A 17,605-nucleotide genomic window follows, 5' to 3' on the forward strand; every position below is an offset into this window, starting at 1 on the left:
TGCTGCGCGCTCATTGGCGGAGAGGAAACCATGGCAGCGCGGCCCCGCCTCTGCGCGCCCAGCGCTGATTGGTGGTTTCGCCAGCAGAAGGCCGGGGCCCTGCGGCCGTTCCGGGCGGGGTCTTGGTTCACCTCGGTTGGGGGGGGGGGGGGGGAGCTGAGGGGCATGCCGGGATATACTCCCCGGGAAGGGGCGGCGGAGCGGAGCCTGTCGGGATGTGCTCCCCTGAGGAGGCCGTGGAGCAGGGCCTGCCGGGATATGCCGGGGCGGCGGAGCGGAGCTTGCCGGGATGTGCTCCCCTGAGGAGGCCGTGGAGCAGGGCCTGCCGGGATATGCCGGGGCGGCGGAGCGGAGCTTGCCGGGATGTGCTCCCCTGAGGAGGCCGTGGAGCAGGGCCTGCCGGGATATGCCGGGGCGGCGGAGCGGAGCTTGCCGGGATGTGCTCCCCTGAGGAGGCCGTGGAGCAGGGCCTGCCGGGATGCGTGGCGGCTCCCGCCTGGCCTAGCCGGCGGCCGCGAGCGGCAGCTCGGCGCGGCGGCCCCGGGCGCTGCTGGTGCACCGGGCCCCGGGCCCGCGGGGCGAGGCGCTCCTCGCTTTCCTGGCGGACAGGCCCGGCCGGGCGGCCTGGCCAGGGCGCTGCACCTCGCCGTGCCGGCGGACGAGTCCGCGGAGAGCCTGGCCTGCCTCTGCGGCGCCTTCAAGGCGCTCAACCCCGGCTGGGAGGCGATCGAGACCTTGCTGGTGGGCCCGGACTTCCCGTGGGCGACGGCTCTGTCCGACGCCTTCCCCGCGGCGCAGGTGCAGCTCTCGGTCTTCCACGCGTGCTGGCGCCTGCAGCAGGAGATCCGCTGGCGCCGGAGCACCGCACCGAGAGGCTCCTGTTAAACGCCCCGAGGAACGCGGCGTGCGCGGCTTCGGAGCGCAGCCTGCGGAAGATGCGCGCCGTCCTGAGGGACTCCGTAAAAGCAGCCTTGGTGCCTCAGCTCAGTGTTCACTGGCTGCTCGATGACAAGATTTGGGCCATGCACAGACAGAGGACTTGGGTGGAAAGCAGTGACTGTTTTAAGGACCTGGAGATCATCACCCGGGACATCAACCAGGTGTTCTGCACTAGACTCTCTCTGGAGGCCCGCGTCGCTGCTTTAGCGAAGCACTACCAGAAGCGTGTTTCTAAGAGTCCTCCTGATGCTGCGACGTGCTCCACTAACCGCCAAGTTACTCAGACAGCTCTTCAGAGCCTGCCTGTCGTGAGTTCACCTCCAGCCCCCCTTGCTCCCTCAGCAGCGTGCCAGAGTAGGCCATCTGAGAGCTCCCTTTTGGCCTCTCCCAGCACAGTGCTGGCTCATCAGAAATGGCTGGTGCAAAGCTCTCACAGCTGTGAAGAATCCCCTGATTGTGCTTCATGCTCCCCTGGCAGCTCCTCAGCAGCCCTTCCTTCTTCAGAGTCAGCCCGCAAACTCACAGAGTCTCATTTTCCAGAATGAGCCAGAAAGCCCTCAGACCTCGTTAGATCCATCATCTCATGCAGCTAAGCTGGAGGTTGCAGAAAACCCAGAGGGTGGCAGCAATGAGGAGACTAACCGAAATACTGAGGAGCGCATCAAGCAATCTTTGCGTGAGGTTTGCACAGAGCCTGCTGCCAGGCTGTGCCTCAGTGAGCTTGCAGTGGTTCAGAAGTCTGTACAGCGGATAGGCACCAATGAGGACACGGTCAACATACAGGTCCTTGAAGATGCCCACAAAGTGAACCAGAAGGGCCTGAACAACTGCACTTGCCACTTTAACCAGACGTTCCAGCTGCCCTGCCGGCACATCCTGGCTGTGCTGCATTCAGACTGAAAGACCTTACAGCCGGAGATGCTAAGCAAGCAGTGGCAGAAAGGACATGATGCCCGTCAGGCAGGGCAGGACGGCACTGATAGCCTCTTGGAAGTTCTGAAAAGCTCCTGGAATGAGTCTTTGGACAAATCCTTGGTAGTGTCCTTCCTTACAGCAGAGATCAGCCGGCTGCTCACCTGCTGCAGCAGTGAGGAGTTTGAGCGCAGGTGCAACACTCTCCGAGAGCTGGCTGATAGCTGGATTGGACCTTATGTTCAGGTGAAGCTGTAGCAGAGAACTGGAGCGCTGAACTGCCCTGTTCCTTTTGCAGATGCCTGTGTTGCGTGTGAAACCCTTGGGAGAAATGGGGCATCAGATATCACAAAAAAGTGATAATTCTGCTGATAACTCTACCAGTGTCATGACTTCCTTTCTTTCCCCCAGGCTGTTATTTCCCTGAGTGTTAGTATGGAACGGGCAGTTTGGGCTCCCATATCTGCTGAGCAAGTGTTGCCTTTTGCATAGAGGAGCTAAGGAACTGCATTACAGATTCCTGATGAGACTGCAATGGGCTAACCCGTTGCTGACCTAGCGAATAGGAAACATAGCTGAGAGGGAACTGAGGTTGGGGGGAAGTAGGAGTTCATGGTCTAATAGCATGGGAGAAAATTATTTGATCCACAGCCAGTGCCTGCAGGTCCTTCCAGCATCCAGCTGTTATGTGTTGTGCAACAAAGCTGATAAATGAGCCTTTTATCATTTGGAGGCTGTGTGTCTCTGAGCCAACTGTTGCTGCCCCTCCCCTGCCAGCAGGGCAGCAAGGCCTCTCGCTCGCTCGTCAGTAAGGTCAGGCAGCGTTTTTAAACAGCTTCTCACAGTTTTCTTTTCTCATTTCGTTGCCCTGTGGTCAATCGAGTGAGCCTGACTGCCACCCTCAGGATCTGCTGCTTCTTAACAATCTCAGCTGCTGGCAGTGCCGTCCATGGGTCGCGAGCACAGAAGTTGATTATCTGGTTAGGGCAGCTGCTCTTAATTCCTCCTCGGAAAATGGAACCCGCCCTCCCTCCATCAACAGCTTTGTTTGCTCAGTGGAAACAGGATGAGGGAACTGCTGGAGGGGGGTCACAGCAATACAAACAGAAAACTATAGTGAAGTGGAGAATAAATGCTTTAAAGTTTGGGAGATGGGAGGTGGGAAGGAGAGGAAAAAATACCCGAAAGAGCAAACAAGTCTCAGACCCAGCCCTTAGAAGTTGCTTGCAGGCTGGGTGAGCTTTCAGTCCCTCTTTGCCAGCAAGAACAACTCCAGCAAAGGCAAGCTGGTGTGCAGGAACATGACAGACTGCATCCTGCTGCAGCAGCAGGGTACGATGGGGGAGCAGGTGGTGGAAGGAGCAGATGAAGACATAAGAAGGCCTCACTTGGTCATTGTGGTTCATTCATGCTACATCAGACTGTGTTTTCCACGATCAGTGTTTCAGGAACGCTTCTGGTTTTGGTAGGGTTAGCCCTTGGCAGGGGTAGGACTACTGCATGGTTGGGGATTTCCTCCTGGCCTAGAGTTCTGTAACGTTATCTGGTAGTATCGAATTCCTCAGTCTAAATATAGTGTAGTGTTTCCTAAAACACCTTTCTGTAAACTTAGAACTACTTGTTTCCACTTCTCAAATCATTCTGTAGGAGGGGTCTGGAAGCTGCTGTCTGTTGGCCTCCTTTGCTATCTACCTTTCTTGCAGGTGTGTGCATCCTCTCTGATTTTCAGAGAGCCCTTCCCCTCTGCCTCTTGCTCCGGATTCTCTGTCATGAAGTTCTGTGCAGCTCTAACCACGTCTTCCTCTTGGACTCCTGGCACAGGCACTGTGGGAATGCCAGCTATCATCATGGCCAGGCTGAGGATGCAGATGTTTGGAGGAGAGTCTGGTGCCAGCGCTTTGCCTTTAATATTGCTGACCTTCAAGGGCACAAGAAAAACATCTTGTGGGGGAAATTCAAATCTGGCCAGAGAGAAATCTCCACCTGGGCTGCCCAGTTCATTAACATATGTCCCACTCCTCATCTGGACTGTGGAGGCTGTTTTCAGAGAAGCGTTCAGATATGTGCCAGAGGGGCCACGAGCTTGGTTGTCTCTTCTCTGTCCCTGTAGGTAAGGCCATACAGAGCTCTCGGGGAGCGGGTGAATGTGCTGGTTGTAGCACAGGCTTTGGTAAGGTTCCCACCGGACTCCCGCACGTCCCGATCTGCTGTGGATCGGGAGCCTGGGAGCATGCTGGGCACCATGCTGAGCCTGGCCGAGAATCTTCACGGGGTGCAGAGGCGCAGGCCCTGCCCAGGGAGGAGGCGGCCTTGCTCGTGCTTTCCTTCGCAGCAGGCCTGCAAGCAGAGCCCCAGCAGGAGCGGCTGTTTCCCCGGACTGACAGGCGCTTGGGCTGCTCTGTACCCCTCGGGGCTGTCTGCTGGCATCGCCTGTAGTGGGGGGGGAAGGGGCCACACATGAGCGGACAGAGAGCGCTGCAGCCGTTCCCTCCCTCGCTCTCAAGGTGCAGGCAGGTCTCGCGTGGCCCCCCTGCCTGCTCCTGCTCCAAGGGACCGGCCCTACTTCCCGGCAGCCCTCTGCACCGCCTTTGTGTGTGAATCAGCAGTGTGTTGCATGCGAAGCTGGGTCCTGGGTTACGAAAACCTGCGTTGCCATGTCCAGCGTGGAGGAAGGAGGCAGGAAGGGTGTATCAGGGGACTGTTTGTGCAGTCTTGCCCCGGTCTGGCCCTCTTCCCGAGGCATCCAGTACCAGTCGCTGTTGGAGGCGAGAGGCTGGATAGCTGGACCCCTGACCAGGTCACTGTGACCACTTTACGGCCATGAGGAATAGTTTTGGCCAGAGCTGATCCCTGGACGCTGGCATATTTTACTGTAGCATCCATCCCTTTCACCTTTCCATTGCAAACACAGGAAATAAGTCATCCCAATTCTTCAAGTAAACATCTTTCCTAAGAGTGAAACTACACAGCTGGGATGAGGGCCCAGCTGTAATTTACATTCCTTTGGCAGCGCTCAGGAGACTTTGCCCGCCCGCGCCCCACCTCGCCCTGCCCTCTGAGCGTAGAGCAGCGCGGGCTGCGGTCAGAGCTGCACGTGAGCAGGGGACGGGAATGCCACACTGCAATCCCAGCTTCTTAGGGCTTTTTCTGAGCCCCTTGGGCTTTGTTTGTGCCTGCAGACTGCTTGCCAGTCAAGGCAAGACTTGCACTTCCTCAAAGTCTACCCTTTTTCACGCTGCAGGCTATTTATTTCCAGCTGAGGGAAAGGAATCTGGGCTGAGGCCAGTTTGTCTCATGCCTCACCTCCGCTTCTTAAGGGGCTGAGAGCTGCTTAAAGCACCAGGAAACGGTACCTGAGTATGGAGAGCGTCAGTGGGGGTGTTTCTCAAAGGGTTAAATAGGAAAGGCCCTGAAAACTTAGGTCTTTCTACCACAGGTCACTGTCCCATGGCTCCGTGCTATCAGGAACGTTATCTCCAGGGGCAGCAGGCCGAGGGGGGTGAGCTGCCTCCCAGCCGTGCCGACAAGCGGGCTGTGCTCAGCTACGCGCACCGACCACGCTGTGACTTGTCCTGCAGCTCAGATAGGCCAAGACATTACGACTTTGTGCCTGGGCCAGGGAGAGGTCTTGAGACAAGGCAGGTTTGGTGGTGTGGTTACGAGGCACACCGCTCCGGCTTCCGTTCCTTACTGGAAGCAGTCCTACTTGCTCCTGAGAGGAGATGGTTGCCGTACAGGGGAGTCCCAGCCGCCCTGTGCTCCTAAGCCTCCTACTTGATGGGAAACTCGCCATGTTACTCAGAGGTAATTCCCTGAAGTACCTTTCTGCAGCTCTTCTGTCTCTGTACAAAATGCCTCTGATGTGGAAGGAAAAGCAGTTACCTTGGCTAGGGACTAAAAACCCTGAAACAGCTTCTTCCTTCCCCCATTGGGACATTGTCCATGCTGGATTGGGGCAGATCATCAGCTCCCAGCGCCATGCTGATGTCGCCCCTTCTAGAACCGTCATCACAGGCCCCCGCTTGACCTCACACTGGATTAATGTCTGCGGCACCGACCTTGGCACCGGCGGGAGCTCGGCCCAGCCCCCCGAAAGCAAGCACGATCCTGGCCAGCAGGCCAGGGTGGATGAGATCCGCAGTTGCGCTGGATCTCTTTGCTGCTGTGGTTCTGTAAGTCTCGCTGTGTCTTGTCTTAAAGGACCCGGCTCCCAGCAGCCGGTTCCTTTGGCGTCAGCAAGAGCAGGGTGCACAGAGCCTCCCGCTGCAGGCAGCACCTGTAGTCAGCACAGCTCTGATAGCAACGGGTGCTGGAGAGGGACCACCTCGCTCCCTCGCCTCTGCTCGGCAGCAGATGCGCCAATACTCCCCACAACTTGCTCAGTTTCTGGTTAGAAGCACTTTATTACTCTCTTTTCCGTGATACTCTCCTGACCATGCATGAGTCCTACCATATCCATTTATACACAGGAAAGTCCCTGCAACGCACTCTACTCTTAACGTGGATTGTCCGTGCTTTCAGGCCTCGTCCTTCAGGCTGGGCCTCCTATGGCAGGGCTATGGACGGGCAGACACCCCAGAGAGGAGTCGGCGTGGAGGGGAGCACGTCTGCTCCTGGGGCCTCGCGGGGTGGTGGGTGGAAGGGCCGTCTGGGCATGCCAGCCCTCGCCTGCCAGCCTGTTTGCGATCGTCTGTGGGGCTCTCGGGGTGCAGAGCCTGCCAGCGGGAGAAGGTATCCTCACCGCCTCACTCGTATTTGCAGAAATTCTTCAGCAGCGGGGGCAGGTCCAGGCCATCGATGGCCAGGCGATGGACAACGTGCTTCTGGATGACCAGCCGGCAGAGGGTCTGCAAGGAGGGAACTGAAAGAGAGCACAAAGAGGAAGCTGACCTTGCTGTCTGAGTCACCAGCGAGGCTGAGGGCAGAGAATGGTGCCTGGGACTGAGGCTCCTTGGAGGCACCTTGTTTTCAGACAGTGGTGGGTGAGTTTGCTCTGAGGAAGGAGCAGGAATCACTCCTCCTCCCCTGCTCTACCAGCTGCTCTGCTGGAGGGCTGTCCTGATTGAAGAACCTATGCCGGGGCGCTCCAGCTAGGTTGAAAGCTTGAGGGCTGAATAGTGAAGCTCTTCCCTTTGCTCGGAGGAAGGCTGGGAGAACAGTTATGTGCCTAAATAGTGCATTATCATGGATGTTTTGCATTCATCTTCTCTCTGGGCTGACAAGGCCATCCCTAGAGTCTCACGTTCCCACACTGCGTTCTCCCTGCAAGACTTCATTTTCCCTTCATCCCCTGCTCCCTTTGGGTGTCCTTCCACCACAAATATGCCAAACTGCATGCTAGACTTCAGCAGACTGGGGCTGTTTTGCCTAGAGAGACAACTCACATGATGCTTTTACAATAACTATCTTTTATTACTGCAAACTCTGCCCCCGTTTCCTCCTATGACACAATCACTCCTGTCAGATTCCTCTTTCATTAGATCTTTGGAGCTCTCAGCAGCTAACAGATGTGGACTAGCTGTGCCTAGCTGTTTTCTCAGATTTTAAATGAGAGCTGACTCGTTGCCTGTGGGTCTTTGTTAATCCACTGCCACGTAAGAGCCAAACAGGACGAGCGTGTCCTAGAGTGTCATGCTAGGCCAGAGGGGAGCCGCGTGGTGATCCGGCCGTTTCATTGTTAGGTGGCCGAGAAGCTTTCAGAGCTGCAGGCGCTGGTGCCTCCCGGGAGCTCGGGCCAGCGGGAGGCAAGAGCAGAGCTCTGCTAAGCACAAACACGTGCTCTGCAGAGCCGTCTCCTGACCTTGGGACTGTTTTCAGATAGCTGGAGCGGTTATCTTCACGCTGGAGGCGCAGCAGGGCTGTGCGTGCCCCGAGCGCTCAGGGAGAGGTGACGGGTGCTCTTTGCCTCAACAGCTTTCTGCCCTCTCCCCCGAGACTCCCTTGCGGAGTATCACATGCCGCTGGCAGCTCAGCTGCTTCCTTCTCATTTTCATTCTGCTAGCCGGCTCCTGGCCAATAAAAGAACCGCACTAAAACTGATTTTTAAAGATTAAAGAAGTGTTGCAGAAACAGGAACTACTGAAGTCTTTGTCAAGGGAAGGAGGCCAGATTGTCCCTCTTGCAGCAGGCGGCGTCTGTACCAGCTGAGGACCTTGCAGCGCCCGCCCGGGCCTGTCGCCGCCCCCGGACGTGCGGGCCCTAGGAGGGGTGAGGAGCACTGGATGCAGATCTTCCACAAAAAGGTACGTTCCACCCGGAGCAGCCGTGACAGGCTGCTCCCTGTGAAGTCCCTCAGTGAACTGTTGAGGTCAGGGCCCGCAGAGGCGGTTCAGTAGCTTCCCAGTGGCATGTTCCAAAGTTAGTCATCCTTAAACGCATTCCCAGGGCAGAACAGCCTGCACAGCTGGGCACATTTAATCTCACTGCTTGGATTATCACAGGACAAAACAGCTAGTGGGGAGAACCCCAGATTTCAGCCTTGCGGTAGAAACAATTGAACTTTAAACCAGTGAAAGAAATGGTGGCTTTTCCTGTGTTGAGAAGTCAGTCTGCTCTTTGCTCGTGTTTTATTTAGGTCTTTGTCTGTGGCCTTGCACCTATGATGCAGATAGTTAATTATCTCTGGCTCATGTAAGACAAAGGTAGCATATTAGTGTGACAGCTTATGGTCCCAGCCACTGTCGTCCAGGCGCTAGCCCTCCTGGTTCATGTCTCATTTAATGCTTAGCATCTGATGGTAAGCATCTAATGCTTAGCACCTAGTAGCCTGACTGCTTGCAAGAGCCAGTGACTATCACCAGATGGAGCTGCCTGGTGCCATCCCCACCCTACCTGGAGACAGCTTCACCGGGTGCCGCGAGGAACGCCGGGATATTGCCCAACCGCAGCTGGCATCGCACGGTGCCAGCTCGGCACCCAGCTCTGCCCAGGGCCATGCAGGCTGGGGCGCAGGGAGGCAAGGGGACAAGGCAAGGTTGGGGTGCAGAGGCGTGAGCCCCAGGATGCAGGGGCGGGACAGCAGGAAGGACAGCGTGCCGGGGTGCCGTGTCAGGGTGCAGCAGGATGTTTTGATGCTAAGGCAGGATGACACTTGGCTCAGGCTGCCTCGCGCCAGCGGTGCACAGGGGCAAGGTTGGGGCATGGGCAGTGTTTGCCAGGCGCCGAGAACCGGTTCCCTGGGCCTCTGGGGAGCGGCTGGCTTTGAGCTCCAGTTAGGAGCTTTTGTCTGCCTCAGCATGAGCAAAGTCCTGCTGGGACACAGCTTCACAGGGACAATCCTGCACACCCCAGTCTGGAGCAGGCCCCTGGCAGCCCAGAGCGCTTGCAGCTCTTGCAGAGGGGAGTCCAGGCTGGGCTCTGCCCTGACCACCAGTGCCGGGACCTGTCTGTGAGCACCTGGGTGGGACGTGCTGGAGCCGGCTGCTGCGTCTCCAGCCCCGGACACAGCCTGGAGAGGCAGGGTTTTTGGGAGACCCATGCCCAGGGCTTGTGTGAGTGCTGGTCTAGGGACTCACCTGTGCTCTGCAGGCACTGGCAGCGCTCTCCCCTCTGCCCCATCCCCTCTGCCCCGTATCCAGCGTCCTCGGACCTCCTGCTGCCAGCGACCATGGGGTTAACCTCACCAGGGCTGACCCACCCGCCCCCACCTGCCTCTGCGGGGTGGCTCCTGGGGAGAAGCAGGTACCTACAGCCATATTCCACCTGGATGACACGGACGCTCTTGGTGGAAGCAAAGACGTCAACCACAGCGTAGAGCGGGCGGGCGGTGGGGAGGCCCCTGGCGCTCGGCCCCATGTCCTCTCCGTTGATAACGATGTGCATGTCCGCGGTGCCGTTGGGCTGCGGGGTGTAGAGTACACCAATCCTGCTCCGCCGGGCAGTCGGGGGCAGCACGTTCATCTTGTACAGGTCATCCAGGATGTGGCTGTAGCGCCCGGGCCTGCTGCGTCCCACCAGCTTGTCGCGGGGGATCCTCACCTGCTCTATGAGCAGGTAGGGCTCCGAGAGGAAGCCCTGCACGCGGGCCGGCGCCCGCGCCTCCTCCCCGTCCAGGGCGATGCGGTTGTGGTTCCTGGTGATGGCAAACACCCAGGTGTCTCCCAGGTTGACCAGGTCCGGGAGCGAGTATTCGGGCACTACCTCCAGGCTCTGCGGGTCATGGGCTGTCAGCCCGATGCGCAGGTGCCCACACCAGCCCAGCTCCTTCTCCTCTATCTCCACCAGGAAGATCTGCCCGGGCTCCAGGGGCTCCTGGCTGAAGCACAGCCCGTTGGCAAAGCTCTCCACCCGCGTGGCCTGGGTGTGCGAGGGGTCGATGCGGACGTTGGTGCCGTGGACATGGTGGAAGCGCGTGTCGGAGCGGCACTGCGCAGCCATCTCTGACACGGCTATTTTTAAACAGCCCAGTCCAGCTCCAGGCAGCTGCTGGGGGAGGCGGTGACGGCACCCTCCGAATAGGGACAGCCGGGCCGAGGGTGGCCCTGAGGGGTCCTAGTGCCACTGGGCCCACGGGAGGGGTGGGACGGGGCCAAGGTGCCAGCCGCCGTGGAGCCTCCTCTCCAATGGCTCTGCCCCCAGCCCAGGGCCCCCCCTCGGCTGGGGCCAAGGGAGCGCGAGCGCGGCGTGGGGCGACCTCCGCTCGCCCCGGCTCCCTCGCTCCTCCCGTGCCAGCACCCTGCGGCCGTGGGGTCCCTTCCGGCAGGGCTGGGCACGCGTGGCCGCGGCCGGGGCCTGGCACGGGTGTGCTTCAGTGCCGGTCCCGTGGGTGACCCCGGGGCTGCGCCAGTCCCAGGGTGTGCAGCACGCGGTGCTGGTGCTGTGCCGGTCGTGGTGTGCAGCACACAGTGTCGGTCCTGGCACAGTGCCGGACCAGCTGTGCAGCACATGGTGCCGGTCCCAGGGCTGTGCCGGACCGGCTGTGCGGCACACGGTGCCGGTGCCGGGGCTGTGCCGGTCCTGGTGTGCAGCACACGGTGCCGGTCCCAGGGCTGTGCTGGACCGGCTGTGCGGCACACGGTGCCGGGGCTGTGTCGGACCGGCTGTGCGGCACACGGTGCCGGTCCCAGGGCTGTGCTGGACCGGCTGTGCGGCACACGGTGCCGGGGCTGTGTCGGACCGGCTGTGCGGCACACGGTGCCGGTCCCAGGGCTGTGCCAGTCCTGGTGTGCAGCACACGGTGCCGGTCCCAGGGCTGTGCTGGACCGGCTGTGCGGCACACGGTGCCGGGGCTGTGTCAGACCGGCTGTGCAGCACACGGTGCCGGTGCCGGGGCTGTGTCGGTCCTGGTGTGCAGCACACGGTGCCGGTCCCAGGGCTGTGCTGGACCGGCTGTGCGGCACACGGTGCCGGGGCTGTGTCGGACCGGCTGTGCAGCGCATGGTGCCGGTGCCGGGGCTGTGTCGGACCGGCTGTGCCGGTGCCGGTCCCAGGGCTGTGCCGGACCCCCGGTACCGGTGCCGGTCCTGGTGTGCAGCACACGGTGCCGGTGCCGGACCCGCGGTGCCGGTGCCGGGACGGTGCCGGTGTTCCGGCCCTGGTGTGCGGTACAAGGTCCTGGGGTTGCCCCGCTTTGCAGCGCCCAGTCCCAGGGCGGTGCCGGTGCCGGTGCCGGGACCGCGCTCACGTGCGCGCGGCGGGGACGGGCGCGGGGGCCCGCGCGCCTGCCGGGGCGCTGATTGGCTACCGCGAGGAAGCCCCGCCCCGAGGCACGTGACCGCTCAGAGGTCATATGGGCGCGAGTCACGTGGGGCTGCTGAGAGCCGCCGCCAGCAGGAGCCGGACCGGGATCGGGACCAGGGTTGGGGTCAGCGGGGGGGGACCGGGACCGGGACCGGGACCAGGGTTGGGGTCAGCAGGGGGGGGACCGGGACCAGGGTTGGGGTCAGCGGGGGGGGACCGGGACCAGGGTTGGGGTCAGCGGGGGGGGACCGGGACCGGGACCAGGGTTGGGGTCAGCAGGGGGGGGACCGGGACCGGGACCAGGGTTGGGGTCAGCAGGGGGGGGACCGGGACCAGGGTTGGGGTCAGCAGGGGGGGGACCGGGACCAGGGTTGGGGTCAGCGGGGGGGGACCGGGACCAGGGTTGGGGTCAGCGGGGGGGGACCGGGACCGGGACCAGGGTTGGGGTCAGCAGGGGGGGGACCGGGACCGGGACCAGGGTCGGAAGAGGGGGCCGGACTGGACCGGGACCAGGGTTGGGGTCAGCAGGGGGGGACCGGGACCGGGACCAGGGTTGGGGTCAGCAGGGGGGGGACCGGGACGGGGACCAGGGTCGGAAGAGGGGGCCGGACTGGACCGGGACCAGGGTTGGGGTCAGCAGGGGGGGGACCGGGACCGGGACCGGGACCAGGGTCGGAAGAGGGGGCCGGGCTGGACCGGGATCGGGGTCACAGTCACAGTCAGGGTCAGCGGGGGCACCAGTCCGGTACTCGGCCAGGACCAGGGTCAGCGGGAGAGACTGGGCTGGGCCGGTTCAGGGCTGGGGCAGGGACTGGGGGCAGCCAGCCGTGGAGGGACGGGCCCGGGCCAGGGGCAGCTCAGGGCTGCAGTGGTTTCGGGTCAGGGGTTTGGCGGGGCCGGAGCAGGCCGGGCTGCGGGCCCGTCGGGTCGACCCAGCGTCGCTGAGCTCTCGTCCATCCGTCCGTCCATCCCTCTGCAGATGGGGCCGGTGCTGCTGTGCGCACTGCTGCTGGGGCTGAGCCAGGCTGCTCCGTCTGGCCACGAGGTCACCTACCTGCCGGGGCTCCCCAAACAGCCCTCCTTCCGGCACTTCTCTGGCTACCTCTGCGTCGGGCCGACCAAGCGCCTGCACTACTGGTACGTGGGGCTGCCTTGCGACTGGTGCTGTGCTGGTACCCCAGTACTGTACTGGAGCACAGGGCTGTGCCCTGGGCACTGCCCTGACCCGGACTGGGGCAGGGGCCCAGCAGGGCGCTGGATGCTCATGGTCCTGATCCCACGCAGGTTTGTGGAAGCCCAGAGCAACCCGCAGAGCAGCCCTCTGGTGCTGTGGCTGAACGGGGGCCCTGGCTGCAGCTCCATGGAGGGTTTCCTGAAAGAGCACGGCCCCTTCCTGGTAAGCAGTCCCTGGCCTGTGGTCTGGGGCGGAGGGCTGCCGAGGGCTGGCGGGCTCCACAGTGCGGGCTGTCCTGCCGGGGTTCGACTGGCTTGTGCCTGCTGCCCGTCAATCACTGTCTTCTCCCTCCCCAGGTCCAGCCGGATGGGGTCACTCTGAAGTATAACGACTACGCCTGGAACAAGGTAGGGGCACAAGTTCTGGCCAGGAGCAGCTCTTCCTGCCCAGCTTGTGTGAGCGACTAGTGGGTCCCTCCGCAGGCTGTTGGGAGAGAGGGTGGCCCTGGGCCAGTTCCTCCTGCCCTTTTGAGGGAACGGAGCCTCCTGCAAGCTTGTCTGCCTGACCCACTGTCCTCTCAGGTCTTGCTAGTGACTGGGGTGGGAACATGGCTGTCCAGAGCAGAGCTAGGGCAGGGCCAGGCTCCTACTGGCGCTGCTGTAGATGATAGCGAGCAGCCCTGTGCTCAATGGCTCTTATGACAGTCCTGGAAGCAGGGTCTCCCTTGTCCTCCAGCTCTTTTGCTCTCCCTGCAGATTGCCAACATGCTCTACCTGGAGTCCCCCGCCGGAGTTGGCTTCTCCTACTCTGATGACAAGAAGTACGCCACAAATGACACTGAGGTGAGGGACCCAGGCTGCTGGGAGTGACCTGTCCCTTGCCTGCCCCGCTCCTGTGGAGACGTGGAGGGGTCCTGCCATGCTGTCTGACCCATGTCTCCTTTTGCCTGCAGGTTGCTCACAACAATTACTTGGCACTGAAAGAGTTTCTTCGTCTCTTCCCTGAGTACTCGAAGAATGAACTCTTCCTCACGGGGGAGAGCTACGGGGGGATCTACATCCCCACGTTGGCAGAGTGGGTGATGCAAGACCCCAGCCTCAACCTGAAGGTGAGCAGCTCAGCTCTGCTGCCTGCCTGGCCTGGGCTGGGGGCAGAGGGCTTGGCACCACCTTGCAAACTGGCTCTCTGTGAGCTGTACTGAGGCCAGTGCTGGGACAAGGCCAGGCTGCACTGGCAGCTGGTGTGCTGGGCCCTCTCCTGGGCACGGGGCAGGTCTGGCCCCGTGGCCTTTCATCTTCGCCTGTGGTGTTGGCAGCAGCTGCTGGTGGATGTGTTCCTGCTGTGTGGGACCAGTAGGAGAGTTCACAGGCACCTATGTCCTTTCCTGTTCCCTCCCGTGGAGTAAACAGTGTCACATCTGCTTCCTGCCTAAAGCCGTTGCCTCTGTGGCTGCCCTGTGGGGAGCGGCGAACATAACAGAGTTGTTTTCTCGTTGCCTTGCAGGGAATCGCTGTGGGAAACGGCCTCTCCTCCTACGAGATTAACGACAACTCCCTGGTTTACTTCGCCTATTACCACGGCCTGCTGGGAACCCAGTAAGAGCTGTGTGAGCCTGGCTTGGATGGGAGGGGGCATGCTGCTGCTAGATGGTGCTGTCCCTGTGTGAGCAGGATGGGGGGACACAGTGCTGGATGGCGGCATGGCCCCAGAGCAGGGCAGGACAGACCAGCCTTTTGAGGAACCTCCTGGCCTGACTTGGGCCAACCCCCAGGCTGTGGGGATGGTCCCTGTCCCAGGCAGCTCTGATGGGTGCGTTTATCCCTGGTTTTTTGCCAGTGCCCCGGGCACCTGGCTGAGCCATGTGCGGTGCAACTGCTGGACGGGAAGCCTGCAGAGTGGCTGCGGCCGTGGCAGATGGCTTTGTGTTGATGTTACCATCTGGGCACTGCACTCTCAATGTCCTGCTGCTCTCTGTCCACAGGCTGTGGAAGGACTTGCAGACCTTTTGCTGCTCCCAAGGGAAGTGCAATTTTCATGACAACTCCAATCTGAACTGTACGCTCAAGGTGAGGAGAGTCGGGAGTCTACTAGTGCACACCCAGCTCAGGTGTCTGTGAGCAGCATCCACCCCACCTGGCTCTGGATGGGTGACACGGTTCCTCAGGCATCCTGCTGAGTCCCAAACCCTTCTTGCGGTTTGTTGCAGATGGAGGAAACGATTCAGATTGTGGAAGAGTCTGGCCTCAACATCTACAACCTCTATGCCCCATGTGCTGGTGGTGTCCCTGGAAACCTAAGGTGAGAGCAGCTCCAAGGGGGTCAGTTTGCCAGCTGCACTGGTTTGCAGCATGTGGGGTCTCAGCTGGCAGAAGGACCTGGTGACTAGGCAGGAGGTACCTCTGGGTGAGGCAGACCTTATGCGACTGCCATCGGGACACTGTCTTCTCCAGCAAGGGCCCTGGGCTGTTTCCATGAGCCCTTGTCCCTCCAGAGCTTTCAGCCCATCTCATGTGCTTGTTCTGGCTGCAGGTATGAAGGTGACTATCTCATCACTCATGACCTTGGCAACTCCTTCATCCGAATGCCAGTGAGGTTCTCCTGGCAGCAGGTGAGCCTGGACTCCTGCATCACCTGGCTACAAGTGTCCTGCTCTGCCTGGCTTGTGCTGATGTCTGTGAGCAGGAGGGGAGCAGAGAGTAGCTGCCCCAGTGGGGTAGGACAACAGAGGTGCTGGCTGCTGCAGAGAGTCTCCTGATTCTCTCCCAGAACCTGTTCCGGATGCTGGTTGCCCGGAAGAAGGTCCGCATGGACCCGCCCTGCACCAACTCCACAGCCCCTAGTATGTATCTGAATTCCCCAGAGGTGAGGAAGGCTCTTCACATCTCTCCCGATGCTCCGGAGTGGCAAGTGTGCAGGTGAGCAGGCTCTGGGCTGGGATGGACTAGCTGGGAGTGCGATCAGCCTGTGTGACATGGCCTCTTCCTCCACAGCTTTGATGTAAACCGTGGCTACAAGCGCCTGTACGTGCAGATGAACGACCAGTATCTGAAGCTGCTCGGAGCCATGGTGCGTGTGGAAGGAGCAGGCTCGGCCCTGGGCTGCGCTGGGGGACCAGCGCTCCCAAACAGGCCTCCTGCCTGGCCTGGGCTGCTGCCCTGCTCCCTGTGACAGTCTTTGCGCTTTGCAGAAATACCGGATCCTGGTGTACAATGGGGATGTTGACATGGCCTGCAACTTCCTCGGGGATGAGTGGTTTGTGGACTCCCTGTGCCAGAAGGTAAATGGCAGAACAGGGTCTGGATCAGTCTGATCACCGACCTAAAGTGAGCTCTAGGCTGCCCAGGCCAGCTGAGCACCAGGGCAGTTCCTGATGAGAGCTCTGGGGAGGGGCTGGCTGCAGGGGGCTGGCTGCCTCCCTGGGGTGGCCAGAGCCTGGCACCGAGAGAGCTGGCTCTGCTTCCAGGTGCAGGTGGCTCGCCGGCCCTGGCTCTACACTGAAGGAGGTGAGAACCAGATTGGCGGTTTTGTGAAGGAATTCACCAACATCGCCTTCCTCACTATCAAGGTAGGGCTGAGGGGAGTTATGGGAGGCAAAGGCTTGCTGGCCGCAGCATAGACAAGCGTGCTGGTCACTGTTGCTGAGCTGGATTGAGTCCCTGAGGCTGCCCTGTTTCAGGAGCTGGCCAGGAACACAGAGAGTCACAATGGGAGCAGTGCTCGCTGTGCTGTGGGGCAGCATAAGGCTGGAGGCACATGCAAGGCAGCTGCAGCCCCACGGCTGGCACTCACCTGCCTCCACCTATTTCCTGCAGGGAGCCGGCCACATGGTGCCCACGGACCAGCCACTCGCTGCCTTCACTATGTTCAGCCGCTTCATTAAGAATGAGCCTTACTAGGAGCTGGCAAGGCAGTGCTTGGCGACTCCAGCTGTCCCTCACGGACCTGGGCTTCCTCCTGCACAGCCAGTCCTCTCACTGCTGTTCAACTGCACCAGGACTCCCCTGTGCCATGAAACAAGTCACTCCCTCCTGCAGCTGGTGGGGCACTCCTCCTCCGGCTCCTGGGGGCTCTGCTCAGCCCTGTAGGACAGTATCTGTGGGCCCAGGGGCCAGGGCAGCTGGGGTGAACATGGTGGAGGGCTAGGCTTTCTGGGGTGGGGGATGTGCAGGCTGTGGGGAAGAGGTCCCAAGGGCTCTGTCCTTGCTGGGTGAGAAATCATGCCCCTGCTGCAGTCTCCTCCTCGCTGTGGCTTCCTGTCTCACCTCCTCCTTGTCTCTGGTGGCAATTACTTCCCTCCTGAGATGGGAACAGTACCCACCACTTCCCCTCTGCTCTGCAGCCCCTGCACGCACATAGCACTGGGCAGACTCCAAAGTAACTGCTCTCTGTTAAGCAAGCACTGTTCACCTCATGGCTGCAGGCAGCTAGGCACTGCTCCAGCAGGGGCTTTTTGCTCCCCTCAAAACTGTTCCCATACCTGATCTTGGTGAAGGAGGTTTAGAATGAAGACAACGTCTCTTTGCCCTACTCGGTGCCTGGAGCACGTAGTGCTCTTGGGAACTTGCAATAAACAATCTGAACAACATGGTTCTGCTCCTCATTAACCAGCTCCTTGCACCTGTCTGCTACCCCTGCTCTGCTTTCTGGTCCCAGCATCAGAAAGATGCCCTCTGAGGAGCCAGCAGAGGTGAGTGCTGATGTGCTGTGCAGGATGCTGGGGAGCCAGGGTCCATGGTCTGTGTGCCCCCCTTTCTGCAGGGGGGCACTGAGGCTTTCTAGAAACAAGCCACTTCCGAGAGCAGGGGAAAGTGCAGGGGAAAGTTGCTCTGAGTCCCTCTGCTGCTCTCCTTGGCTGTGTCTAGCTCCTGGGTACTTGCAGGCAGGGAAAGCAGTACTTCTGCC

General features: G+C 60.6%; 3 protein-coding genes across 12 annotated transcripts; 2 read left to right on the forward strand and 1 right to left on the reverse strand.

Moving 5' to 3' along the window:
- The first annotated feature begins 30 nt into the window (after window positions 1–30).
- ZSWIM1 (zinc finger SWIM-type containing 1) lies at window positions 31–2,231 on the forward strand. The gene is given in 5 exon segments (XM_068912980.1): window positions 31–135; window positions 506–611; window positions 614–844; window positions 847–1,329; window positions 1,406–2,231. Coding segments are annotated over 5 exon segments (1,629 nt in total). The 3' UTR covers window positions 2,110–2,231.
- Window positions 2,232–6,232: 4,001 nt separating this feature from the next.
- NEURL2 (neuralized E3 ubiquitin protein ligase 2) lies at window positions 6,233–10,420 on the reverse strand. Its single transcript, XM_009669133.2, has 2 exons — window positions 9,540–10,420; window positions 6,233–6,712 (listed from the first exon to the last, which is right to left on the reverse strand). The coding sequence occupies exons 1-2, from the start codon at window positions 10,225–10,227 to the stop codon at window positions 6,597–6,599; spliced, it is 804 nt and encodes a 267-aa protein (XP_009667428.1). The 5' UTR covers window positions 10,228–10,420; the 3' UTR covers window positions 6,233–6,596.
- Window positions 6,706–17,288, forward strand: CTSA (cathepsin A). 10 transcript variants are annotated; one of them, XM_068912249.1, is made up of 16 exons: window positions 6,706–6,833; window positions 7,979–8,093; window positions 12,509–12,666; window positions 12,814–12,925; window positions 13,060–13,110; window positions 13,459–13,545; window positions 13,656–13,811; window positions 14,207–14,298; window positions 14,685–14,769; window positions 14,910–15,001; window positions 15,233–15,311; window positions 15,470–15,618; window positions 15,694–15,769; window positions 15,891–15,980; window positions 16,167–16,268; window positions 16,516–17,288. In XM_068912249.1, the coding sequence occupies exons 2-16, from the start codon at window positions 8,073–8,075 to the stop codon at window positions 16,597–16,599; spliced, it is 1,434 nt and encodes a 477-aa protein (XP_068768350.1). In that variant the 5' UTR covers window positions 6,706–6,833; window positions 7,979–8,072; the 3' UTR covers window positions 16,600–17,288. The 10 variants fall into 10 exon arrangements, with proteins under 10 accessions (XP_068768350.1, XP_068768348.1, XP_068768347.1 ...); XM_068912247.1 differs by lacking the exon at window positions 6,706–6,833 and adding an exon at window positions 7,318–7,445 and having other exon boundaries at window positions 7,976–8,093; XM_068912246.1 differs by lacking the exon at window positions 6,706–6,833 and adding an exon at window positions 7,330–7,445.
- Window positions 17,289–17,605: the final 317 nt, after the last annotated feature.

The sequence above is a fragment of the Struthio camelus genome, chromosome 18 (genome assembly GCF_040807025.1).
Source record: "Struthio camelus isolate bStrCam1 chromosome 18, bStrCam1.hap1, whole genome shotgun sequence".
NCBI classification, from domain to species: domain Eukaryota; kingdom Metazoa; phylum Chordata; class Aves; order Struthioniformes; family Struthionidae; genus Struthio; species Struthio camelus.

What these genes read in the sequence shown, in the direction of transcription:
- NEURL2 (XM_009669133.2), bottom strand. Translation starts at nt 10,227, where the DNA reads ATGGCTGCGCAGTGCCGCTCCGACACGCGCTTCCACCATGTCCACGGC. An exon ending in CATCCAGGTGGAATATGGCT is followed by an intron (nt 6,713 to 9,539) that starts GTAGGTACCTGC and finishes GCTCTCTTTCAG; the next exon opens with TTCCCTCCTTGCAGACCCTC.
- CTSA (XM_068912244.1), top strand. Translation starts at nt 11,579, where the DNA reads ATGGGCGCGAGTCACGTGGGGCTGCTGAGAGCCGCCGCCAGCAGGAGC. An exon ending in CCGGAGTGGCAAGTGTGCAG is followed by an intron (nt 15,619 to 15,693) that starts GTGAGCAGGCTC and finishes CTTCCTCCACAG; the next exon opens with CTTTGATGTAAACCGTGGCT. An exon ending in TGAAGCTGCTCGGAGCCATG is followed by an intron (nt 15,770 to 15,890) that starts GTGCGTGTGGAA and finishes TGCGCTTTGCAG; the next exon opens with AAATACCGGATCCTGGTGTA.